Consider the following 27,599-nt stretch of genomic DNA (forward strand, 5'->3'; position numbering starts at 1 on the left):
GGTGGCTAAGATTGATGGGTACTTTGGAATGTGAAAACTTCTCTCCTGAGTGGTTTGCCACTAAGTTGCCCATGTGTTATTCTGAGAGGTTGAAGTTTAAAGATAAATTTGAAGAATATCTCATGTTACCAGGGAAAATGATATGTGAGTGAAGGAGTATAGCAAAAATAAAACAACTTTACAACAAATTAAGAGAAAATAGGAAAATCATTCCTTCAGAAAGTTGCATTTGTATGGTAATTTATAACTCCCAACAGTCTTTCTATCCATCATCTTATTTGATTTTTACTACAGCCCTTCAGACAGGCAAGGCGAATTTTATTAATCCCTTGTTACCAATGAGAAAAAATGCCAAATTTCAAAAGGTTAATTGATTTGTAACAGCCACACGGTTCAATGGTAGAAGTAAAACTAGAACTCTGGCAACTACATAACTTTCCAGATATAGTTTATAGGAAAGGCCTTGGTGATTTAGGCATTTGTGTCAGTGATTTATGTCAAATTAATAAAAGGTCAGATCCAAAAAGGATTCAGTCAATTCGCTGGTCCTTGCCTATATAACCCTGAAAAATCAATGAGGTACTTTTATTCTCTTCAGATAATATTTTTCTTTAGTTGTATTATTTTTTAGATTAACTTATCTTAAAACATTTAAATATATATAAAAAATATTTTAAAAAATATATATATATATTTTGCATGGGCAGGCTCCAGGAATCAAACCCGGGTCTCTGGCATGGCAGGTGAAAACTCTGCCACTGAGCCACCATTGCCCACCCTATATTATATTTTTAATGTTATAATAATCCATTGTCATAATACTGATTTTCTGGTATCTGGCAAATATCTAAGATATACTTTCTGAGATAGTACTTACCTGTAAACTGTCTCAAATTCTTTAAGATATTCAGCTAATAAGTATTAATCATGGTACCAAAATATTATCTGTACCTATCTAATTGTTATTAATAATAATATCAATAATAATGGTAAAATATTAGTAACAACCCAGTTCCCTAGCACAACGTAGTATTCTTTGACCCATATGACAGAAACACTCCATTGGCAACCTTATCAAAGAATACTTGTATTTTCACAGCACTTTTATTTTTGTCATAAATCTATAATATACCTTTTCAGCAAAGGCAATATTATTAAGCTCATTGGATAGATGGGATTATTTAAGCATAGATTGACTTGCCTCCTCCTGTGAAGCAAAGAGGCAAAGCCAGAATTAAAAATCAGAGCCCTGACCCCCAGTAGTAATCATTCCACAAGGTTATCGTGGCTTCCCTGAACAGGTTTCCATCATTCCAGCCACCGTCTCACATGGTTTGAACTGTATTGGAAGTAGTAGACATTTCTCTAAGAGAGCTTATATTAATTTTCTGTCGTTGGTTGATGCTACCAATAAACTTGTCACTAAAGCCTGAATTCAGCTTCAACCTTTTAGGAGTCCATAGAAGGAAAGCGTTTCTGAGTTGATGAACTGCAGAGGTGACTCTTTGCAAAATTTGCTTGGAGGCCCCAAATATACTATTTTGACTTAAAGAAAAGTTAAATGTACATGAGGTATTGATTATTCTAAAAATGCATAGAATTTGGATATTGTACTTTATATTATTAACTGAGAGTTACATTTGTGTATACAGTGATGATAGAGTAAGAGATTGCATTACTGATTCAAGCCTGAGATCGGAGATATGCCATAGGTAAGAAGAGATTCTGAAACGAATTAATTGTCCAAGAATTTTGTATGTGGCCTGGTAATTTGGGAAGTCTTTTTGGACAGTTTACAAGGGAATTGATGGCTATATTGGAGTCACTGAAGAAAAGCTATTACAGTGTTTAACAGAAACTAAAGAGGATTTCAATGAAAACTACTAAAGTAATATACTTCCTAGAAATTAACTTATGGGCAGTTTTTTTTTCTTATTTTAAATTTTGCTGATGTTTACTCATATGATCTTACTCAGGCCATTTGATATGCCATAACAAAATGGAAGACATTTTCTACATTTACATGTGTTTATAAGACTTACATAACTTCTGAGAGAAGGGTGGTCCAGAAGAAAATAATAACAACGTCAATATATGATTATAAGTATCTTGCTAAATCAATAATTTATTTCCATCAATAATTGAATAACTGAATTTTTAAATGAAATCATAGTAAGAATGAGCTTAAAGAATGAACTCTACAACCTTAACAAAGAGTCTAAACAAAGATCATTTCTGAGAACTGACTTTACCCCAGTCCCCAAGAAAAAGGAGTAGGGGGCTAATATGTGTTATTCATTAAGACAGAGGCCTTTGCTTACACACCTTCAGTAGCTCCTCACTATTTGCTGCATTGAGTACCCCAGTCCCTCAGTCTGAATATCTCTTGCTTGTCACCAACCTGCTTTTACTTTTACATTATGCTCTAATCAAATGATACCCTCCTGATTCCTGAGGTAAGTTCATTTCTTTTTTGTCTTCAAACTTTTTCCATACTCTTCCCATCACCTGAATGAGCCAGTGTTTCAATCCACTCTTTGAATCTATACCTGTCTAAAAGTGTTGTTCAGAAGAACACTTGTGTTTTATCATTAAGTTAATGCTCATGATCCAGCTAGCTAGCGATCACATGATATATCTCACTCTTTATAAAGCTAAATTATTTGTTATAAACCTTCACTGCGTTGGTAAGAAAATATGATTGTGTTATCTTTAATTTCTCCCATCCCTCTATCAACAGAAGCAACTCAGTAAGGGATTCCATTGAAGGCAGCAAATCAAGTGAAACTCCTAGCAGGTGAGAAATCATCTTCCCACCTCCCAGTTTTCAAAATGACACTTTTTACCACAGTTTATTCATTAATTCAGAAGATCCTTGTTGCCAACTATGTGCCATGCACTGAGACTATAACAGTAAGCAAGAAAGATAAAGAAAGGGTCCTATCCTCAAGTTATTTGCAATCATAAAGTCTGTTTGTTGGCTGCCTGGAAAAAACCCTTATTTTTACTACCTATCAGATAGATAGAGCCCTCTTAATATTATAGGAATATAAAAATGAATTCTGCTATTGAACTTCTAGTTGGGTAGGCCCTCATTCCTTGCTGTATCATTTATCACCAACAGTAATGCCTACCACATAGTAGCTAGTCAGTAAACATTTGTTTAGTGAAAGAATTAAAATAGTAAGTATTTTCTTACTGTTTCTGTTAGTAGATCAGTATACAGTGAATTTGAATCTTTCTAAACATATCTTTTTCTTAGCCTAAAAGAGAAGACTTTTTTGGGGGCGGGGGGCAGAATGTTTTTATTATACTGAGCTATTCTAATGCTCTCATATGGAAAAGACAAATGCTCCAAACAACCTGCATTAAATTTATATTGCAATACATTAAAGAATATTTTTTAACCTGTTTGTAATTAGAAATTGAAAATGTGTCATGTGCTTACCTTGGACAAATTATGGTACATAAAGCACAGTACCAAGAGATGACTTGTTTTATGCGTATGGTATTGGATATATCAGTCTATAAATCAGAGATTTTTTATTTCCTTCTCACCTGGATATGTAATGCAAATGGTACCTATTAATAATAACCACAACTATCTACTGCATATTTTTATTCTTACTGTTTTCCAAATGACTTATTCAGTCTTTCTATCTAATCTATAAGATAGGTATTATTTTCCCATGTATACATGTATATATATTAGAAAATGAAGACTCAGATGGCTTAAGCAAGTTGACAAGGTCATACAGTTTGTAAACAGTAAAGTCCAGATCTGAACCCAGTTTTAGCTGGCTCTGGTGTTCATGAGTTCATGTCCATGACCACTACTTAGTACTGCCATCTCTGGGTTATCCACACTGAACCACCTGGGAAAGAGCCCAATCCTGGCATGGAGCAGAAAAGAGCAATTTCTCTGAAATAACTGATGCTCTACTGTAGAGCTCATCTACACATGTCAACACATGTCATCTACACATGTCAACAGCAATATTAGTCTAGGCTGGGTCTTGCACAGAGGCTACTACTAAGCTCTTGAGTGCTTGGCACACTTCCTGTAGCAGCACTGTATTAGTAAGGAGGGAAGAATGATGGGGAAAGAATGGGCTCTAACCCCTTCCTGCATTCAGATGGGGAGAAGAGATTTCTTTATTTAATAGAAGCTCCAAAAAGTATGGAGCATACTGGAAAATAAAAAGGGGATTTGAGTGCTTTCAACTATGGAAAATGGGCCATTTTTTAAGCTCGGACTTAAATGACATCAGAAAGAATACCAGAATTGCTGTTTTACTACATTTCACTGTGATCACAGCCATTTTTCTTCATTTCTTACAAAATGTTACTTAATGTGGAAATTTCTGCAGCTGTACAGATTAAATCAACATTTGTAGTCCTTACATCCAAAGTAAATTAAAACAATTAGTAGTTCTAGTATGTGGGTTGGTGCCTAAATTTTTCTGAGACCCACATTTTTAGATGTTTTGTGGAAAATTGACTTTTCACTTTTGTTTTTTTATAACTTAATAAGCAACATTATACCCTAAGGAGTGTTTCAAATAAAGGTGTCAAAAGATCTAGCTCCCACTAAATATCTCCACATGGATGTTTCAAGAGTATCTAAATTTCATAATGGCCAAAAACTAAACAAAAATATGATTCCACAAAACCATTCCTCTACCTGTCACCCATCTATTTCTGTAAAAGGCGTCACCGCTTTCCCAGTTACCACCCTTAAACCTTAGCATTATCTCTGATTATTTCTTCTCCTTTGTCTCACTTCTCTAGTCACCACATTTTATTAATTCTGACTCTAAAACTGTTCTCAAATCTATTCTCTTCTTCGTACATCTTCTGGAACAGTCTATATTAATTTTCTTTGGCTACTGGGAAAATTTACCACAAACTTAGTGTACCAGCACTGCATAAATTTCTCTCTCTTATAGTTCTGAAGGCCAAAAGTTTGAAATCAATTTCACTAGGCTAAAGTCAAGGTGTAATAGGTCCATGGTCCCTCCTCCTCGATGGGAAAATCTGTTTTCTTACCTGCTTCAGCATCTAAAGTTGATTCTTCGCCTTTCTTTGCTCATTCCCTTTCTCCATCTTCAGAGCCCAACAGCATAGTATCTTTAAATCTCTCTCTCTGCTGAGGTTATCACATTGCCTTCTCTCTTCTGTATGAACTCTCCCCCTGATTCCTTCTTATAAGGACCCTTGTTATTGCACTTCAGGCCTACCCACATAATCCAGGATAGTCTCCCTATTTTGGGATCCTTAATTCAATCACATCTGCAAAATTCATTATTGCCATACAAGATAATAGTCACAGTTTCCTGGTATTAGGACACAGATATCTTTGAGGGCCATTTTTCAGCCTACCACTGTGCCATAGGCCTTTTTTCTTTTCCATATGCTATTATAGTGGCTTCTTCAGTATTTAGTGTTTGTGTGTTTAATCTTCAATCTCCATCATGTCCTAGTCACCTCCATGCATCGATTTCAAGTTAATCTGCCTACAGCACACCTCAGACTATGTATATTCACCAACTCTCAAACCTTCACAGATTCCCCATTGCCTCTTACAGCAAGAATGGATCCTTTGCCTTTATATACAAGACTACCCACATATAGCCACAAACTTCTTTTCTAAGACTTTTCCCTAATATAATGGATCTCAAACTTTTTGGTCTTCGGACACTTTAACACTCATCAAAATTATTGAAGATCCCAAAGAGCTTTTGTTTCTATGAGTCATTTCTATTGCTATTTTTAGTAATAGAAAATAAAACTGAAGCATTTAAAAATATTTAAAATATAACAAAGTAAGCCCAGTGTATGTTAGCATTAATAACTTTTTGTTGTGGAAAATAATTCCATTTTCCAAAGCAAAAAATAATCATTGAGAAGGCATTGTTTTACATTTTTTCAAATCTCTTTGATGCCTGTCTTAACTAAAGACAACTGGATCCTCATATCTGCTTCTGCATTTATTCTCTTGTGATATCGCACATCATATAACCTCTAGAAAACTCTACTATATGTGAGGGACCAAGAGTCAAAAAGCAAGTAACAACTTAGAATTATAATGAAAATGGTTTGACATTGCTTTTCCCCTGAAAGGAAACCACCTCGCCAGCTGCTGCTCTGATATTTTCATACTGATGCCCAACCCAATTTACTGATTTAGATCAATCTTAATGGTTTTGTAAACTGGTACTACTAATGTTAAGAGGTTTTTGTCTTTGGTTTCTTCATTTTTAAGTAAATCATTGAGATTGAAACTCTTAGAATATCCATGAGAAAAGTTATTTAGGTTTTATAGCTATTATTAGACTGAATGAACTTTCTAACCAAGATTGTATATTGTATGTTTTCATGCTGCCAAATTTTCATGGATACTGAACATATAATGCAAATGTGACTTTGGCTGTACCTCACAGGGTATTCTAGAACTTCTCCATTTTGAGGTTATGATTATATTTGTCATCTTGAGTTTATATATATATATATATATATTTGCTTTTTTTATTAAAGAAAAAAAAGAAATTAACACAACATTTAGAAATCATTCCATTCTACATATCCAATCAGTAATTCTTAACATCATCACATAGATGTATGATCATTATTTCTTAGTACATTTGCATCGATTTAGGAAAAGAACTAGCAAAACAACAGAAAAAGATATAGAATGTTAATATAGAGAAAAAATAAAAATAATAATAATAATAAAAAAAGAAAAGAAAAAAATACGACAAACAAACAAACAAACAAAACTATAGCTCAGATGCAGCTTCATTCAGTGTTTTAACATAATTACATTACAATTAGGTATTATTGTGCTATCCATTTTTGAGTTTTTGTATCTAGTCCTGTTGCACAGTCTGTATCCCTTCAGCTCCAATTACCCATTATCTTACCCTGTTTCTAACTCCTGCTGGTCTCTGTTACCAATGACATATTCCAAGTTTATTCTCAAATGTCGGTTCACATCAGTGGGACCATACAATATTTGTCCTTTAGTTTTTGGCTAGTCTCACTCAGCATAATGTTCTCTAGGTCCATCCATGTTATTACATGCTTCATAAGTTTATTCTGTCTTAAAGCTGCATAATATTCCATCGTATGTATATACCACAGTTTGTTTAGCCACTCGTCTGTTGATGGACATTTTGGCTGTTTCCATCTCTTTGCAATCGTAAATAATGCTGCTATAAACATTGGTGTGCAAATGTCCGTTTGTGTCTTTGCCCTTCAGTCCTTTGAGTAGATACCTAGCAATAGTATTGCTGGGTCGTATGGCAATTCTATATTCAGTTTTTTGAGGAACCGCCAAACTGCCTTCCACAGTGCTTGCACCATTTGACATTCCCACCAACAGTGGATAAGTGTGCTTCTTTCTCCGCATCCTCTCCAGCTCTTCTCATTTTTTGTTTTGTTAATAATGGCCATTCTGGTGGGTGTGAGATGATATCTCATTGTGGTTTTTTTTCAATGGCCAGGGACATTGAGCATCTCTTCATGTGCCTTTTGGCCATTTGTATTTCCTCTTCTGATAGGTGTCTGTTCAAGTCTTTTTCCCATTTTGTAATTGGGTTGGCTGTCTTTTTGTTGTTGAGTTGAACAATCTCTTTACAGATTCTGAATACTAGACCTTTATCTGATATGTTGTTTCCAAATATTGTCTCCCATTGTGTAGGCTGTCTTTCTACTTTCTTGATGAAGTTCCTTGATGCACAAAAGTGGTTAATTTTGAGGAGCTCCCATTTATTTCTTTCTTTCTTCAGTGCTCTTGCTTTAGGTTTAAGGTCCATAAAACCGCCTCCAATTGTAAGTTTCATAAGATATCTCCCTACATTTTCCTCTAACTGTTTTATGGTCTTAGACCTAATATTTAGATCTTTGATCCATTTTGAGTTAACTTTTGTATAGGGTGTGAGATACGGGTCCTCTTTCATTCTTTTGCATATGGATATCCAGTTCTCTAGGCACCATTTATTGAAGAGACTGTTCTGTCCCAGATGAGTTGGCTTGACTTCCTTATCAAAGATCAAATGTCCATAGATGAGAAGGTCTATATCTGAGCACTCTATTCAATTCCATTGGTCGATATATCTATCTTTATGCCAATACCATGCTGTTTTGACCACTGTGGCTTCATAATATGCCTTAAGTCAGGCAGTGCAAGACCTCCAGCTTCGTTTTTTTTTCCTCAAGATACTTTTAGCTATTCGGAGCACCCTGCCCTTCAAGATAAACTTGATTATTGGTTTTTCTATTTCTGAAAAATAAATTGTTGGGATTTTGATTGGTATTGCATTGAATCTGTAAATCAATTTAGGTAGGATTGACATCTTAACTATATTTAGTCTTCCAATCCATGAACACAGTATGCCCTTCCATCTATTTAGGTCTTCTGTGATTTCTTTTAACAGTTTTTTGTAGTTTTCTTTGTATAGGTTTTTTGGTCTCTTTAGTTAAATTTATTCCTAGGTATTTTATTCTTTTAGTTGCAATTGTAAATGGAATTTGTTTCTTGATTTCCCCCTCAGCTTGTTCATTGCTGGTGTATAGAAATGCTACAGATTTTTGAATGTTGATCTTGTAACCTGCTACTTTGCTGTACTCATTTATTAGCTCTAGTAGTTTTGTTGTGGACTTTTCCGGGTTTTTGACGTATAGTATCATATCGTCTGCAAACAGTGATAGTTTTACTTCTTCCTTTCCAATTTTGATGCCTTGTATTTCTTTTTCTTGTCTAATTGCTCTGGCTAGAACCTCTCAACATGATGTTGAATACTAGTGGTGATAATGGACATCCTTGTCTTGTTCCTGATCTTAGGGGGAAAGTTTTCAATTTTTCCCCATTGAGGATGATATTAGCTGTGGGTTTTTCATATATTCCCTCTATCATTTTAAGGAAGTTCCCTTGTATTCCTATCTTTTTAAGTGTTTTCAACAGGAAAGGATGTTGAATCTTGTCGAATGCCTTCTCTGCATCAATTGAGATGATCATGTGATTTTTCTGCTTTGATTTGTTGATATGGTGTATTACATTAATTGATTTTCTTATGTTGAACCATCCTTGCATACCTGGGATGAATCCTACTTGGTCATGATGTATAATTCTTTTAATGTGTTGTTGGATTCGATTTGCTAGAATTTTGTTGAGGATTTTTGCATCTATATTCATTAGAGAGATTGGTCTGTAGTTTTCTTTTTTTGTAATATCTTTGCCTGGTTTTGGTATGAGGGTGATGTTGGCTTCATAGAATGAATTAGGTAGTTTTCCCTCCACTTCGATTTTTTTGAAGAGTTTGAGGAGAGTTGGTACTAATTCTTTCTGGAATGTTTGGTAGAATTCACATGTGAAGCCATCTGGACCTGGACTTTTCTTTTTAGGAAGCTTTTGAATGACTGATTCAATTTCTTTACTTGTGATTGGTTTGTTGAGGTCATCTATGTCTTCTTGAGTCCAAGTTGGTTGTTCATGTCTTTCCAGGAACCTGTCCATTTCATCTAAATTGTTGTATTTATTAGCGTAAAGTTGTTCATAGTATCCTGTTATTACCTCCTTTATTTCTGTGAGGTCAGTGATTATGTCTCCTCTTCCATTTCTGATCTTATTTATTTGCATCCTCTCTCTTCTTCTTTTTGTCAATCTTGCTAAGGGCCCATCAATCTTACTGATTTTCTCATAGAACCAACTTCTGGTCTTATTGATTTTCTCTATTGTTTGCATGTTTTCAATTTCATTTATTTCTGCTCTAATCTTTGTTATTTCTTTCCTTTTGCTTGCTTTGGGGTTAGTTTGCTGTTCTTTCTCCAGTTCTTCCAAGTGGACAGTTAATTCCTGAATTTTTGCCTTTTCTTTTTTTCTGATATAGGCATTTAGGGCAATAAATTTCCCTCTTAGCACTGCCTTTGCTGCATCCCATAGGTTTTGATATGTTGTGTTTTCGTTTTCATTTGCCTCGAGGTATTTACTAATTTCTCTTGCAATTTCTTCCTTGACCCACTCGTTGTTTAAGAGTGTGTTGTTGAGCCTCCACGTATTTGTGAACTTTCTGGCACTCCCCTATTATTGATTTCCAACTTCATTCCTTTATGATCCGAGAAAGTGTTGTGTATGATTTCAATCTTTTTAAATTTGTTAAGACTTGCTTTGTGACCCAGCATATGATCTATCTTTGAGAATGATCCATGAGCACTTGAGAAAAAGGTGTATTCTGCTGTTGTGGGATGTAATGTCCTATAAATGTCTGTTAAGTCTAGCTCATTTATAGTAATATTCAGATTCTCTATTTCTTTATTGATCCTCTGTGTAGATGTTCTGTCCATTGATGAGAGTAGTGAATTGAAGTCTCCAACTATTATGGTATATGAGTCTATTTCCCTTTTCAGTGTTTGCAGTGTATTCCTCACGTATTTTGGGGCATTCTGGTTTGGTGCATAAATATTTATGATTGTTATGTCTTCTTGTTTAATTGTTCCTTTTATTAGTAGATAGTGTCCTTCTTTGTCTCTTTTAACTGTTTTATATTTGAAGTCTAATTTGTTGGATATTAGTATAGCTACTCCTGCTCTTTTCTGGTTGTTATTTGCATGAAATATCTTTTCCCAACCTTTCACCTTCAACCTATGTTTATCTTTGGGTCTAAGATGTGTTTCCTGTAGACAGCATATAGAAGGATCCTGTTTTTTAATCCATTCTGCCAGTCTATGCTTTTTGATTGGGGAATTCAGTCCATTAACATTTAGTGTTATTACTGTTTGGATAATACTTTCCTTTACCATTTTGCCTTGTCTATTATATATATCATATCTGATTTTCCTTCTTTCTACACTCTTCTCCATACCTCTCTCTTCTGTCTTTTCGTATCTGACTGTACTGCTCCCTGTAGTATTCCTTGCAGAGCTGGTCTCTTGGTCACAAATTCTCTCAGTGACTTTTTGTCTGAAAATGTTTTAATTTCTCCCTCATTTTTGAAGGACAATTTTGCTGGATATAGAAGTCTTGGTTGGCAGTTTTTCTCTTTTAGTAATTTAAATATATCATCCCACTGTCTTCTAGCGTCCATGGTTTCTGCTGAGAAATCTACACATAGTCTTATTGGGTTTCCCTTGTATGTGATGGATTGTTTTTCTCTTGCTGCTTTCAAGATCCTCTCTTTCTCTTTGACCTCTGACATTCTAACTAGTAAGTGTCTTGGATAACGCTTATTAGTGTCTAATCTCTTTGGTGTGCGCTGCATTTCTTGGATCTGCAATTTTAGGTCTTTCATAAGAGTTGGGAAATTTTCAGTGATAATTTGTTCCATTAGTTTTTCTCCTCCTTTTCCCTTCTCTTCTCCTTCTGGGACACCCACAACACGTATATTTGTGCGGTTCATATTGTCCTTGAGTTCCCTGATACCCTGTTCAAATTTTTCCATTCTTTTCCTGATAGTTTCTGTTTCTTTTTGGAATTCAGATGTTCCATCCTCCAATTCACTAATTCTAGCTTCTGTCTCTTTAAATCTACCATTGTAGGTATCTATTGTTTTTTCCATCTTTTCTACTTTGTCCTTCACTCCCATAAGTTGTTATTTGTTTTTTCAGTTTTTCTATTTCTTCTTTTTGTTCAGCCCATGTCTTCTTCATGTCCTCCCTCAATTTATTGATTTGGTTTTTGAAGAGGTTTTCCATTTCTGTTCATATATTCAGCATTAGTTGTCTCAGCTCCTGTATCTCATTTGAACTATTGGTTTGTTCCTTTGACTGGGCCATATCTTCAATTTTCCGAGCATGATCCGTTATTTTCTGTTGGTGTCTGGGCATTTAATCAGATTTCCCTGGGTGTGGGACCCAGCAGGTTGAAAGATTTTCCTGTGAAATCTCTGGGCTCTGTTTTTCTTATCCTGCCCAGTAGGTGGCGCTTGGGCACTCGTCTGTCTGCGGGTCCCACCAGTAAAAGATGCTGTGGCTCCTTTAACTTTGGAAAACTCTCGCTGTGGGGGAGGGTCATCAGCCGAAGCGGCTTGGGGGAGTGCCAATCTGAATCTCCCAGCCGGCCCGGAAATCCGCGTGTGGGTCGGGTCGCCGGCCTCTGTGGCTTGGGGGAGCACCTGTCCAAATTTCCCAGCCGGCCCAGGGCACCAAACGTGGTGGGGGGGCACCGTCCTCCGCGGCTTGGGGGAGCGCCTGTCCAAATTTCCCAGGCAGCCCGGGGTGCCAAGCGTGGTGGGGGGGGCACCGGCCGCCCCGGCTTGGGGGAGTGCCTATCCACCATTCCCAGCCGGACCGGAAAGCCACGTGTTTGGAAGGGATCCCAGTCACCGGTCTCCGCGGCTTGGGGGATCTCCGATCCAATTCTCCCAGCTGGTCCGGGGAGCCGTGCGTCGGGGGAGGGGCGCCAGCCACCGCGGCTTGAGGGGACGCCTGTCCAATTCTCCCAACCGGCCCTGGAAGGAGGGAGGGAGGGACTCTGGCCGCCTGCCGCCCCGGCCCGGGAAAGCGCGCACCCCTCAGTGATCTCACTGCAGCAGGTTCTCCCAGCCAGTCAGCCATTCCAGAATGGGGTACACTGTCTTCTTGATCTCTGTCGTGGCTCCGGGTGCTGTTCTGTACCGTTTCTACTTCCCTAGTAGCTGTTCTGGAGGAGGAACTAAGACCCACGCCTCTTACTAAGCCGCCATCTTTTACTTTGCTTTTATTCTTAAGTTTATATTTTAAGCCTTCATTTTGTGCTTGCACTAGCTTGCTTCTGTCCATAAATCTTAGTGCTCTATTTGTGAAGTGGAATATTTGCATAACCTTTATTATGCTTCCAGAGAGCCAGCTACATTACACACAGGAGACCTGGAAGAACCATCTAGTTGCTTCACGTTTCCATCTACAGGTGAGTTTTCAACGAAAGCACGAAATAAGGCCTGAAATTAAAGTCCCTCAGTGTTTTCCCATTTCCATAGAGAAAAGCCAGAGTCCTCACAGTAGCCTATAAGTCCCCATTAACTCTCTGATCTCATTTCCGACTACTTCTCCCCTCATTCGTTCTACTTGATCCTTTCCTATCTTCATGTTGTTTTCCCTTGAACATGCCAGGCATGCTTCCATATTAGGGCCTTTATACCCATTTTATTCCTTCTGCATTACCAACCTCTCAGCTCCTGCTGAGATATCACTTTTTCAATAAGAACTACCCTCCCCATTTTATTAAAAAATTGAATTTCCCTGTACCTCCTGCCCCCTTCCCTTTCTCATTTTTCTTTTTTTTTTTAACTAAACTTACTATCTTTTAACATACTATGAACCTATTTATGCTGTACATTGTATGTCATAAGGGCAGGTGTCTTTAACTCTTTCGTTCTTTGACGTATCCCAGGCATCCAGAATCTTCCAGATACATAGCAGGTACTCAATGAATATTTATTGAATGGAGGAAAGAGAAAGGAGAATCTGAACAAATGACAGTCTGTATAATTTCCAAGGAATTATTTAAATGCTATGTCTTATTTAAGTAGAGTTTTTAAAACAAGGAGCTCAAGGAAGAGATAAAAAGACAACAAAAAATGCTGAAAAGCAAATTGGCATAACTCAAACTAGAAATAGAAGAGAAAAATAAAACCATTACAGGAGAAATTCATAAAAAATTAAGGTAGGCATGACTGAAGTCATAGGGACCTGATGGACTACATAGTTAAGGACAGAGAAAATCAGACAAAAGCACATTTTAGAAAAATTCATTTTATTTATTAAATGTACCAACATACAAACACAAACATTCTTACCATATGATCATTCCATTCTATATATATGATCAGTAATTCATAATATCATCACATAGTTATATATTCATCATCATGATCATTTCTTAGAACATTTAAATCAATTCAGAAAAAGAAAACAGAAAAAAAAGTCATGCATACCATACCCCTTACCCCTCCCTTTCATTGATCACTAGCATTTCAATCTACTAAATGTATTTTAACATTTGTTCCCCCTATTATTTATTTATTTTTAATCCATAGGTTATACTCATTTGTCCATAAGGTAGATAAAAGAAGCATCAGACACAGGGTTTTCACAATCACACAGTCACATTGTGGAAGCCATATCATTATACAATCATCATCAAGAAACATGGCTACTGGAACACAGCTCTACATTTTTAGGCAGTTCCCTCAAGCCTCTCTGTTACACCTTAACTAAATAGGTGATATCTATTTAATACGTAAGAATAACCTTCAGGATAACCTCTCGACTCTGTTTGGAATCTCTCAGTCATTGACACTTTATTTTGTCTCATCTCTCTCTTCACCCTTTTGGTTGAGAAGGTTTTCTCAATCCCTTGGTGCTGCGTCCCAGCTCATTCTAGGATTTCTGTCCCACGTTACCAGGAAGATCCACACCCCTGGGAATCATGTCCCACATAGAGAGGGAGAGGGCAGTGAGTTTGCCTGTTGTGTTGACTGAGAGAGAGAGAGGCCACATCTGAGCAACAAAAGAGGTTCTCCTGGGGGTGACTCTTAGGCCTAATTGTAAGTAGGCTTAGCCTATCCTTTGCAGGGTTAAGTTTCATATGACCAAACCCCGAGATTGAGGGCTCAGCCTATAGCTTTGGTTGTCCCCACTGCTTGTGAGAATATCAATTCTCTACTTGGGGAAGTTGAATTTTCCCCCTTTCTCATCATTCTCTCAAGGGGACTTTGCAAATACTTTTTTATTCACTGTTCAAATCCCTCTGGGATTTATTGGGGCATCACTCTGGACAAATCAACAAAATCTTATGCCCTATTCAAGGTTCCATGTATTTATGGTGTTCAATTAAGCTGTCTGCATAAGTTATATTAGGAAATGCACTAGTCATAATATAAATTGACAAAAGGACATTTTAAAACTAAGAAGGGTAAAAAATAATTATAGACAATATGTTATATTTGGAAGGCAGAGGCAAACCAACAGGCATATAATTGGTCTGCTGATGGAAAAGGACAAAATAAATAGAAAAGAGTAAAACTGTGAAAGCTATGGTTACTCAAACAATGAGTTACAGATCTCCTCAGTAATAATGTACATAGAGAAAACCTGTGCTATAAAGTGAAGAGATGGGAGAAAGATAAATTTCCAAATGTTCTTTTATAGAAGAGTGTCAATATATACCTAAAACTAAAAATCAATATTCTTAAATAAAATATATATAAATTCTTTTTTTTTTTTTTTGTAGTCTTTGACTTGGGAGAGATCTTTTAGTAACTAAAGTAAATCACACTCATATGAAGCCAACCAGTTCTTCCAGGTTTATGACATTTATAAGTTTTTTACTTTGTTTTAATGGTTACCCTGCAGAAGTTAGCTCTAAATGTGTTACTCCTTTAAATGTAATCTTTTCCCCCCTCTGCTGGCAACTTTAAGATTGCTTTTCTTTGTTTTTGTTGTTGTTGCTGCTGTTGTTTGTTTGTTTTAGCAGTTTTATTATAATATGGTCAGGTGTGGTTTTCTGTGGTTCATATAAAAAGAACCTCTTTGGGGTTTGGAGTAATCTGTGGAAGTCTGTGCCTGATAACCCCATTATCTGGAGCCTGTGGCTCATATCTATGGTTTTTATTTTTCCTGTTGGTTTTCTACCATGTCATCTTTTCTCCTCATTTGCTAGATTATTTTTATTGCATGACAGATATTATATATGGAAAATTATACAGTTGATTTGAGGCCTAAACTGAGGTTACCTTCCTCCAAAGAGCATTTATGCTTGTTTATAGCAGGCAGTTAAGGATACCAGTAATGCAGATCATTTTTATCTAATCAGAAATTGAGTTTTAAGCTAGACCTCAAGATTTATAAAGGCAGGTCTATTTCCTGTTCATCTTTATTCCTAAGGTATTAGCCTTTTGCGGGTCCAACCCAAAGCCTGGGGTATTTACCAGAATACATCCCCCACCCCCATTATTGGGAACATTTTTTCATGAAATTCTCACTTTTCAAGAGATGCCTTGTGCTATTTTTAATTAATTCTATCCTTTTTCTTTTGTTCTTATACAATTTTAGCAAGCCCATCTGTAAAAAATGCAGCATCTCGTTCATTCCATTCTTCTCCTAAAAAGTCTCCAGTGCACTCGCTCCTAACGAGTTCTGTTGAAGATTCAATAGGTTCTGTATCACAATACAGACCCACCAAACCTGTTCATTCATCTGATTCTGTTAAAGGTATGTATGGTTTGATATCACTGATGAGATTGATTTCCTATTTTGGTGAATTGCAAGTTCTTTTCCATACTCAGAATTTACAAGATTTTGCAGGTCTTCCTGTATATAAGCTCTGATTGATGCTATATCTTATTTAAATAATGTAGCTTTTCTATACATGCACCCACCTTAGTAAACATACATTAATTTATATGTAAATGTTATCTCCATTTTTCTCTGTCACGAATAATCAACTTTTCTCTGTTTAATTGTAAGATTTGTACTCTTCTTTTAATTGCTATGAGTCACTTTTATTTCTTATTTCTATTCCCTGAAATCATGTCTCTCCTTCAGTCTCTACTTTTGTAAGTACAAGTGTCCATCATGTGGACTTGACAAAATTTTCTCATTTTTAAAAAATCTTAAGTTCATCTGTTAATAGGGAAAATAGTTTTATTTATCATAACTGCCCGATGTATAAGTGGGTGTTTAAAACATGTGCATTGAATTGAACTTGAAATTTTTCTCATCGTATATGACAGTGACTCCGACAGCCCCCAGTGCTCTAAGGCATCTTTCCCTTTGATAAAGAATAAATTAGGCAAGTTGTTCTGTCATTGTCAAGTCAGTTCTTAATCTTTGGAAATGATATGCCTGGATCCTAAAAATAACATGAAAATGAGAACCTAATCACAGATTTAAGTGCATTTTCTTTTTTCACCCTTTTTAAATTTATATTTGTCTTCAACTCTTACATTTCTAAGTTATTCATTTAGTATTTTTTTAAACATTAAAGTATCAAATGATTTAACTAGTAGAGCAGTGATTATTGCAGGGACAGGTCAGTGCTGCCTCTCACCTCATGGCATTGTCTTTTCCCTCCCTATTTTCAGATGCTCACCATACAGCTTATATTTCTTGTTTTTTATGTTAAAATTCTCTCTCTTTATGAAAATCAACGTTTCTCATCCTCTTGAACTAAAATAATTCCCTTAATTGTAAAATTTGTAATGAAAGGGTATTTTTTAATAGGAAAAATGAGCCACCAGATAATATTCTCAGGATTATATGACAAGTCAGTGTTAAGGATCAAAATTAAAATATTCATACCACCAATCACATATTTTTTACTTAGAAAGCTTAGCGCACAGTTTAGGGCATAATTTACAGGCTTATCGCCCATCTTCAGTCACTGCTGCCACATTTGTTCTAGGATCACTGTTGCTCTGTCAGCATCCATACTTCCCTCTGCCATCATATTATACCCTTTTCAACTAAAATGGGAGCTGTCCTCACACACATTTAAAAATATTACAAGCATCTATACTAGATAGTGCTGTCTTAAAACCTAAGTTAATGGAGCTACTCTGATTTGGTATGAAAAGGCAGGCATTTATAATGTAGAATGTATCATTAAACTTGAAGTACTTTTCTTACTCATCCTATTTAATTCTTTATAGTTAAGAAATATTGAATTGGATTGGTTTGAAACAAAAGCAAATACGCCAGTATTGCAGTATTTAGAAAAGACCCGATTTCCTTCTTTATTTTAAGATATTAGGGCTCTAAATAGAGGAAAGGTTTTTAAGCTGTAATCAGAAGATTTCTAAAAAGGAATTTTGAATAGACTTTTAATATTACATCTAAGCAATTTTCTAATAGTTTCACAGTCTCAGCCAGTAGAAACAACAGGAAAAACATGCAGGAAGCTTCAGAACAGACTGGAAAGCTTACAAAGTCTGGTAGAAGATTTACAGCTGAAGAACCAAGGTACAGTGTGCATTTTTGGAGCAGTCTTCCTTACTCGTGAGAATATTCATCTTCCCTTCAGGTTAAACCCCTAATTTCTGCAGAGTATTGAATTAGCAATTTAGATACTTTAGTTAAAACATGAGGGTCTTAACCATGTCTAACTCTTGGGCCTGTCATTTTAACCCTGCTCTACTTTTCACCTAGTAGGAATGATCATATGAGATCTCCCTGTTATAATATAAAATTGTAAAAGAAAAATACCATTACGGATAAAACTGAATTTTAATGTCCTAATTGCATTTTTTAAGAGTTGATACTATGACCAACCTTTAGTAGGGCACATGTTTTCAGTAGTTTTCACATGGGACTTTCCAATACACTGTCTTTCTTGTAGGTCTGTAGAAAAGCATTTACATGATAGTAGAGGTCTAGGGTTACAGATGATAGCCAGAAAGCAAAATAATGGCATTTACCTATACACAGGATTTAAATTAGAGTAGTACTGTAAGAGACTGTGTACCCAATCATCACAAATAAAAAGATAAGTCATTTTTAAATATGTTAAAGCTATTTGAATGAGGAATCATGATAATTTGCAGCTGATGAGCAACTTTTGGGGGCATAAGTTCTAAGTGCCAGGGATATGAGAGGGCTGTCATGTTTTATGCTTTTCAAACATAATTTCATGAATCCAGGAACCGTTGTCAGAGAAAAATTAATTTTGGAGTGCATATGCTTTTATTTCATCTTTCCCTCCCTAGAGAGTATATCACTGGATGAAAATAAATATTTTCCAAGAACAAACCCTTGTCAAAAGAAATTAAACTTTATTAATATTAATAATAATAGCTACTATTAGCATTAATTGAGCACTTACTACTATGTGCCAGGCCCTGTGCTCAGTTCTTTTCTTATGTTTTCTTCACGAGACCCTCATGACAATACTGGAGGTGTGTACTATTATTTCATTTGAAAATAAGGAAACTGAAGATAAGCAGATAATACATCACTAAGTTCTAAGTCACACAATAAGTAATAGAGCTGGGACTTGATCCTTCCAATTTCTGATTCCAAAAATTCATATTATATTTAATACTAAGTTTTTATCAAATTGGTTTTAAAGGAAATTCCAAATCCCATATGATAGCCTAACATTCCTTCAGGAAAAGTGTTTGATTTTGTTGTTTGTTGTGAGTTTTTTTAAGGAAGATGCATTATCTTATTGGCCCCATTTTTCTTCATACTTTGACTTATAGTCCTGAGTTTATCTGATTAATGCTATCATGTAATAATCTAAATGGAATGCATGTTGTATTTATTTAAAAAATAAAAAGATCATTTTTTAATGGATGGAATGTCTCTTGGATATTCTGAAACACTTATCTTTGGAGAGAATTTTGGGAGCATTTATCAAAATTTAACGTATATACTCTCTTTAACCCAGAAATTAATTTCTAGAAATTTATTCTATAAGAAATTGTTGTACAAATGCACAAGATCTGTATACAAAAGTATTTACTGTAGAGTGGGCCATGGTGGCTCAGTAGGCAGAGTTCTCGCCTGCCATGCCGGAGACCTGGGTTCAATTCCTGGTGCCCGTCCATGCAAAAAAGTATTTATTATAGCATTGTTTATAAAGAAAAAAAGGAAACAATCTTTTAAAAATTTATTTGCTAACATTTTGGTACATCCATAGTCTGAAATACTGTGCAGTCATAACAAACTATAAGCAGAACTGGAAAGATGTTGACAGTTTATCAAGTGAAAATAATAAACCACAGAGCAATTTATATATCATATATTTCCATTTCTGTAAAGAAAGAGAGAATATATTTGTGCACAGGTATTCACCAAACTGCTTACAGTGGTAACTTCTAAGAGTGTATTAAACAGACTGAGGGAATAGAGAAAAACACTAATCTTTTTTGTACCCTTCTTAAGTGTTCACATAATTTACAGTTATTATGTAATAATTATTGTTTTCATTTAAAACAACTGAAGGAGCAGAATAAGATTTATCCTTAGAGCTGTTCGATAATACTAGCTTTTTCAAAAGTATGCTAGATACAGTAATTTTTTAAAACTTCTTGAGCTCAGAATGTACCTATTCTATGATAACAAGCTGACCTTTTGAGAAGCACATAATAAAATTTAAAGCCGGAGCAGATTTTGCTATTCTAACTTTGTTTTATCAATATTTTCAGCAATGTCTTCAATGATCAGAAATCAAGAAAAGAGGATACAGAAAGTAAAAGACCAAGAAAAAATGTTACTAAAATAATGCACTGCTTGCCTATTCTTTACAGAGGATTGATGCCCAATTACTTTTACTAATGATAATTAATGCCCTGTGTCCTTTTTTTCTTTTTATGTAAATGTTTAATAAAAGACACCTGTCCTGTAAATTCTATTTTTAAATAAACTATTCCTGAATGCTCGCTCTTGTAGTAAAATTTCCAACAGTACTATCAAGATTTAAATCTATTCATACATTATAAGGTATTAATTTGTGCCGTGAATACCAGTGTTAGAATAATTATGTATTTTCATTTTCTTTACCTGTCCCAAGTCTATAGAATGCAGTCATTATGTTTCAGCTTTGAAAACAAAAATTGGTGAGGGGTTAAAAAACTTCTTTCCCATATAAATGAAAGACATGGTATAATGGCCAGGACAGAAGGACAAACTCCAATGTACCGACAGGGCCTCCTTTCATGACCCTGAACTCACTGTTTGTTCTGTCAATATCAGTGGAGGTAATCAGGTAACAAAACATTGGGGTCCCCATTCAAACTTTTAGAAAAGGTTGTCTTTGTACGTATTAATAACTGTAAAGAAAGGAAGAAAACTTTGTTACTCTTTAACAAGTGGGTAACTTCTACAGATTGGCTTCAGTCTACCTAAATTAAATTTTAATAAAGTCAATGTTTTGTATGTGAGCCAAATAAAGGCGAGATAAAAACAAACACAAAAACAAAATGTTTTAGTTGTGCTCAAATCATTGGGGACAATGTGGCAGAAATCTAGCTGACAAAGAAATGTGTGCTCCTCTTCCGTAGTACGGAATTGTCACTGAGAAGTAGCTGCCCAGCTTGGGGTTCAGCTCCCACCCCCACTCCCCCCCCCTCACATCTGGTATAGCCATTTCACCCAGTCTCATGAATGGGATGTGAGCAGAGCAATATAAGGCACTTCAAGGTAAAATGTTTTAATATGTATATGTGTTTTTTCTCCCTTTATTTCTCATTCTACGGGCTGGCTGCAGGGACAGTGAGGACGTAGGGAATGGCAGAGCCTCAGACTGAAGGGGCCTAGCTGACTGCGGCTCTGTGAGGGGTGAGCTGCCCTCCAACCAGGAATACCCACCTCTGTTAAGAAGCAACAGATAGACTTGTTATGGAGCAAGAGCTAAGCGTCTGCTGTTGGAGTCTTCTTGTATGTACAGTGTCTATTACAGCAGCTAGTGTTAATAATTAATGCAGATAGGCTGACTAAGCAAGACATACATTCTCTCACAGGGAAACCCTCATGTCTCTGCTCTAAATGGCAAGATGATGTTAGCACTCTGAGCACCAAAATTAACTTAAGTTTTTAAAAACATAAAGTTCAATATGTGTATGTCTTAAATCAGTTGGCTTAATGTAAAGGTTATATCATCAAGTAATGATAAAATGGCTGGTGACAGAATTCTAAATAGATTCTTATATATTATTGTATTACTTTACATTTTTTGTAAAGGAATACTCAGGTATTCTGGGCAGTAAAGTATGTAGAATGCTTCATGCACATATAGGTGGTAAATGCCTTCTGTAAACCCCATAGATATAAAGTTCCTTGTGAAGTACATAAGAAGTATATATGAATTTCACATAAAAGTGTCATGAGCCAAAAACTATCAAACAGTTCACTTAAGAACTTTCTAACACTATTTTCACTTATGTTTATGCTCTTGAGCAAAAACAATCTGTTCCTAGGATTAAACATTATTTCCCCATTAGATGTTACACTTATTAAGTTTTGACAGAGAAGAATTCATTTTTAAGTAGAAGCATGCTGAAGTTCCCTCAAAGCAAAGGTGAAGTTTTAACAGTAGTATTTTTAAACTTTTTCTCCAAAGAGAGGGAAAAAACAGTTCTTCCTATGTGTTCTTCTAAGCCTTTTGATATTTGCTTTGCTCTAAGTGTCTTTCATTACTACAGAAAAGAAAATATATCTTATTTTACTTCTAAGTTATTATGGTACTAAGATTTAGACAAATAATTCACACATTTAGTAAAGATATTACAACATAGGTTTTATTATTTATTCAGTTATAATAACTTAAGAGTTTAATGGCTTTTTTCATCTCAGAGCAAAGATATACTTCTGTATTCCTTACTGTCCTGCTATAAATTTGCTACCCAAGAGAGCTATTTTATGAGAGGAGAGGGAAGACAGTGAAGGATGGAGACATTTGCTACAGGAGTTCTGTTAAGATGTAGTGAGGAAGAGGAGGGGTGTGTGTAAAGAGGGGATCCTACAAAGGCCCCCATGTATATGTGACTCATGGTCCCTCCCTGGAATCCAGGCTATTCCTGAACCTCCCAGTCCCCTGAGAGGCGTCCTTCAGGCCACCTCCCTCAGCCCACACCCCTCACCCCATTCACGTTCCCTTTCCTTATGGGCTGCTCCAATGACTCATTCTGAGTAGGACCCTTGTTTCCACACCAGTCTTAAACCATTAAGACAAAGAAACGTTCTGCCTTCAGGATCATTCCTGGCAGGTAGAATCAAGCAGAAAACATTGAGGAGTCTCAAAGCATTACTTCAAACCTTTCTAATCACATCCAGAGGCCACGTATTTTCTGATCACAGTTCCATATGGTGTTAACTATTTTTAAATATAATTGTGCATGTAGTAAAGAGAGGGTTTCTCAAGCTGTGCCAGTTGGAAATCAGCGGATCTATGAGGGAGGTGTGTTTTACTCTCTTGGTATAAGAATCGCACCAAGGCTCAAGCTTGAACTCTGTGATCAGCTAGTTCCTGTGCTCCGTGACCACAGTCTGCACCTTGAAGCTTAGCCAAGTCTCTTACCATTACTTAAAGTAATAATGGATCAGCACAAATCCATCAATCATTGTCACTTTCAGGAAAAAGTCCATGCTTACTGGAAGCATCATCTACACAATTATTTCTGCACATCAGACAAAAGCCACTAGCAAAGTTGAAACAACTCTAAATTTGGAGTCACACTTCTTTATCTTATTTTAAATTATTCAGTGTGCTCCACAAACTTGGCCTCTTCCCCATCTGTATCAGCCTCTCCAATACTTTGCAACCTGAATCAATGAAACCCCCACCACTCTTGAACCACTTTATCCTCATGGCCAGTCTCCAGGAATCTATTGCTACATTCTTCCCAGCGGGTAACCTCCCCATTCTCTATCACCACAAACTTCCACTCCACCACAGTATCTGCCGGCAGGGAAACAGAATGAGACCAGAACCCTTCCTTGCTATTCTGGAGCGGGATGTATGTGTTCCATCTTCCAAGATTCTCATGATCTCCAGTAACCGCAACGACCTGCACATCAGTGTTTGTGACATAGTGGACCTGGAATCTGATATTAACTTGCTCAGACTCTGAAGATGCTGATACTGCCTTTTTTGTTTTCATATTCACTTCCTGACCTCTTGCTTCTGTAAAGGTACTCCTGCCATAGTCCATTCCCTGTTTGGGGCCTAAGACTGGAGCCTCAAGACTGCCACTCAAGCCAACATCTCCCCACGAGGAGTGCCTGGACACCACTTCCCAGTCCTCATGGCCACCCAGGTCTTGACTGTCCAACTGTGCAAGGCTCACTTCTTCTTTAGCTCTGTCCGTGAGCAGGCTGCTGGAAGGTGACTTCCCTGCAAAATGCGTAGCTGCCTTAGCAGATGTCTCCTGTCCTTTTTGGAGGCTTTCATTTCTTGAAACTTCAGAGTAAACTCCAGAAATACCAAGCTCATAGGGAGCTAGAGATTCTGTGTCTAGAAACTGTCCAGTAGCAGTATGCTGCCTTGAACTGTCACAGTTACCATCTTCTCCAGAAGGACTCTGCAGTTTCCACGCTGCTTCCTGCAGGTTACCAAGGCCTTTGGTCTCTGAAATCAAACATCCATTGCTTTCCTGAAGATGCTCTAAAAAATTAAAAGAAAACATAATAGTGTAAGGTAACTCACAAGAGAAAAAGTTAGGCTAAGAAAATAGATTGTTATTGAAGGTTTTACTGTTATGTGCAGTTCACAAAATTCCTCTCCATTAAAGTACTTAAGAATATACATGTATACCTACAGTGAAAGGCACATCCAGGAGTGTCAGTGTTCCAGCACAAAAGTGTAAAGTAAGTGGCAAGTTGTAAGGCAGAAATATAACTGTGTCAGTCTTCAACCCAACAGTCCAGGTCACACTGGCATGCAACTAAGTCAAGATGGTTCGCTCCTATCATCAAAAGTGTCCAGCCTGTAGGGGAAAGGGCTGCACGGCCACCCCACAAACTAAAATTGTGCACTTGTTCTCTCAGGAAATGAATGTAGGTCAGGTATCATCTCACCCCATCTGGGTAGACAAGCAAAGCACCTGTCATTGTGGGGGGATACAAAGGACAGCAGTGCATCACTGGTCTAAAGTTGGGGAGTGGATGGATAGGGGGAGAGGGCTGGTTTGCTAAACTCACACATTAGAAACCTCTTCAACAAAACATAGGATTTTGCATCCCCTCCCACTATACAATTTTTTTTGTTTGTTTAATGTTCTCAAAAGCAGACAATCTAAGCTCCCTAACGACTGGGTTTCCTTCTCCACCATTTCACTGCTAGTCCAAATAGCTCCTAAAGTTTCAGAATCACCAAAGAGCGTACAATCAGCACAGGTGGTTTTTGTTCACTTGCGGGGGAGAAGGGAGGGTGTGGTCTTGTTTCCTTTTGTTTCTTTTTAATGGTGAGGATGGAAGACCTCAACAAATATTATTCTGAGTTCCCAATTTTTAAACTTAAAACCGAGAGGGTGGCTTTCAGAAAAAGAAATTAAACGAGCTCTATGCTCACCCCAAACTAATGACACAAAAGGCACGTAGGCAGATTTTCGTGTGGCTACGCATGAGCACCACCTAAAAATAAAGTTTACAGATGTTATTTTCACTATTAGACTGGAGTCCTCACAGCGGCTTGCCAAAGAAGAGCACTGAAAGGTAAAATTTTCTGCTTAGCCTTTACTTTGCCTAGCCTACAGTCTCTAAAAGGATTTGCCTAGCCTACGTTTAAAGATTTAAACGTAGACGTCAGTTCTCACAAGAGCTGGGCCCCCATTAAGTACCAAAAGAGACAGTGGGGGCGGGGGGGGGGGTAGACCACCTCGCGCTATCTGGGGAGAAGACAGGGGAGAGCAGATAGTTCTGGAATCGGCAGCCAGCGCACAGCTCCAGGGCTTCTTGGACAGAGTTCAACCTGAACTTTGCTTTCCTGACAGAACACAGAACAGTCCAGATAACGCGAGGGGCTCACAAGTTGGGTGTTCCCAAACCCAGTTCCTCCCATGGATTCCGGCACGGAGGCTATATGATTGGGACTGAGAAAATGTCCCTGCCCAGCCAGAGGCCGAAGAGGGTTGTGGGCTGAAGAGCCCTCCTTTCCAGCACCCCGGACGGGGCGCCCCCGCTGCAGCCGCCCGCACTGCACCAAGCGCCCCGCCAGGGTGGAGCTCATCCCGGCCGAGGGGGGTGGGGGCAAGTCCTCAGACGCGGACCCCGGGGGCAGACACTCAGCAGGGCGTGGCCCTTGGAGGGCTCGGCCAGGACATCGCCAGGACTTTCTTGGAGGGCACGAAACCTCTCCAGCGTGAGTGCACCAGCCGGGCGAAACGGGGTCGCAGGAAGGGTCCTGCTTCCGGGAGGGGGAGCTCGTCCCCTGGGAGGGGACTTTAGGAAAGCTCCATATGTGGTTTTGTTTGTTTGTTTGTTTGTTTTGCCTCCCTTCCCGGTGGCAGAGCAGCCCTCGAGACACAGAGTGGAAGAATACCTGGTTTGGTGACCAGCTCGCCCCTGGAAGGTTCCCCGTTGCCACCCTGATCGCCTCCCGGGGCCGCAGCCTCCCCAGAAGGGGCGTCCTTCTTCTGCGCCGCGTCGCCCTCGTTGCCCGCGTCCTCCGCGCCGCCCCGCAGCAGCCAGACGAAAAGCGCTCCAGCCAGGCCTCCTCCGACAAGCACGGCAGACCAGACGGAGCCCATGGCTGAGAGGCCGCAGCTGCGGGAGGCGACGGCGACCGGGACCGGGCCTCAGGTCACGCGGGCAGAACCACACCTACCCGGCGCGCTCCAGCCTTTTACGGTCGCCCGCGGCGGGCGCTCTAGCGCAGAGTCCAGCCCTCGGCAACTAATACTCAACTTTCCCAGCCCCGCCCCACTCTCCGCCCCGGGGCTGTCGCCTAGGCTCCGACACGAGCCGGGACTGCAGCGCCTTCCTGTTCCAACACTTCGCGTGCCGGTCGCCGGCGGTCGAGGGCTCCGGCTCCTGATTCCACGTGTGCCCCGCGTGCGAAAAGAGCCCAAATGCGCTCAGCCACCGCGCTGGGCTCCTCCGCCCCTCGGCCTCACTGATTCTCAACTGCAGCGCGGCCAGCTCTATGCCAACAGCTTTCAGGAACTCGGACTCGGAAGAAGCCAATTTATGTCAGTGACGCGTGGGCTGGGGCTCGGGCTGGAGAGGCAGCAGCGGCCGGGTGGGGTGGGGTAGACGGAGAGAAGAGCTGGGGCGGTGCCGGAAAACCGGGAGACAGAGGGGAAGCTCTGCTCGGTCGCCAGTTAGCTGCGCTCAGTCTCCCCAGGCCTCCGCCTCTCCGCGGGTAGGATGAAAGGGTTGGACTAAGAACCCATCATCTGTAAATGTGAATCATCTCAACCACATTCAGTCCTTGCTTTTTCCTCGACCATTTTTGGGGGATACGTGGTTACTGCAAAATGCGCCCCATCCTACCTGGACTAGATGTTGCCCAGGAATAAGCTCTTACAGATAAATTTATTAATAAAAACAGCAACGCTTTTTAAAATGATGTCTGTGTGCCAGGTGTGTTAAGTATTTATTTAATTTGATCCACACCAACACAAACAAAAAAAGTCTGTGAGCTAAGAATTATACGCATTTCTTTCTAAGCTCACCCCTCTTCCAGTCTGATGACTTTACACACCAGCTTCAAGCTGATAATTCCAACGTTTGCATCTGCAGCCTGGAACTTTCCCTTGAACTCCTCACTCCCACCCAACTGCCGAGGCCACAGCTGACAGATAACGTCTCGGAATCCAAAAGGGCCTCCTCTGGGAGGGCAAATCATTACAAAGCCCTTTCCTCTGAGCAGACAAAACAAAACAAAATCAAAAACAACTTTGGAGTCATCATCAACTCTCTCCTTTTCCTCTTACTCGGGGCACTCAATTCACCACAAATCCTGGCACGTTTTCTTCAAAATATGTTTAGAATCGTTCTGCTTCTCACCAGAGCAAGTGCCACCAGGCCGGCCATTGTCATTCCTCATCTGGGTTACTGCAGTCACCTCTCACTGCTCTCCCTCCTTCCATCCTTGAACCCCTATAGGCTACTTTCAAAGCAAAAGCTAGAGCCAGCCTGTTAAAACGCATTTAAACCCTGTCAATCCTCCATTCAAGACCCTT

At 38.5% G+C, this 27,599-nt stretch overlaps 3 protein-coding genes across 15 annotated transcripts in view; 2 read left to right on the top strand and 1 right to left on the bottom strand.

The window, feature by feature from the left end:
- Positions 1 to 20,357, top strand: part of CCDC158 (coiled-coil domain containing 158) — a 139,154-nt gene extending 118,797 nt beyond the window's left edge. For 12 of the 13 annotated variants that reach the window (XM_077143101.1, XM_077143102.1, XM_077143110.1 and 9 more), the window contains 6 exons: positions 1,653 to 1,712; positions 2,741 to 2,797; positions 12,816 to 12,883; positions 16,030 to 16,188; positions 17,830 to 17,937; positions 20,124 to 20,357. In XM_077143101.1, coding sequence (XP_076999216.1) covers positions 1,653 to 1,712; positions 2,741 to 2,797; positions 12,816 to 12,883; positions 16,030 to 16,188; positions 17,830 to 17,937; positions 20,124 to 20,200 — 529 coding nt within the window. In that variant the 3' untranslated portion in view covers positions 20,201 to 20,357. The remainder of the gene's footprint in view (positions 1 to 1,652; positions 1,713 to 2,740; positions 2,798 to 12,815; positions 12,884 to 16,029; positions 16,189 to 17,829; positions 17,938 to 20,123) is intronic. The other variant, XM_077143105.1, reaches the window with a different exon arrangement.
- A 1,830-nt stretch (positions 20,358 to 22,187) lies between these two features.
- On the bottom strand, positions 22,188 to 26,284 carry STBD1 (starch binding domain 1). The gene is made up of 2 exons (XM_077143116.1): positions 25,955 to 26,284; positions 22,188 to 24,079 (listed from the first exon to the last, which is right to left on the bottom strand). Exons 1-2 carry the CDS (start codon positions 26,160 to 26,162, stop codon positions 23,244 to 23,246), a joined length of 1,044 nt encoding a protein of 347 aa, XP_076999231.1. The 5' UTR covers positions 26,163 to 26,284; the 3' UTR covers positions 22,188 to 23,243.
- LOC143668361 (uncharacterized) lies at positions 25,411 to 26,983 on the top strand. The gene is made up of 2 exons (XM_077143117.1): positions 25,411 to 25,774; positions 25,928 to 26,983. The coding sequence occupies exon 2, from the start codon at positions 26,161 to 26,163 to the stop codon at positions 26,665 to 26,667; it is 507 nt and encodes a 168-aa protein (XP_076999232.1). The 5' UTR covers positions 25,411 to 25,774; positions 25,928 to 26,160; the 3' UTR covers positions 26,668 to 26,983.
- Positions 26,984 to 27,599: the final 616 nt, after the last annotated feature.

This window comes from Tamandua tetradactyla, chromosome 24 (assembly GCF_023851605.1).
Source record: "Tamandua tetradactyla isolate mTamTet1 chromosome 24, mTamTet1.pri, whole genome shotgun sequence".
Classification (NCBI taxonomy): Eukaryota; Metazoa; Chordata; class Mammalia; order Pilosa; family Myrmecophagidae; genus Tamandua; species Tamandua tetradactyla.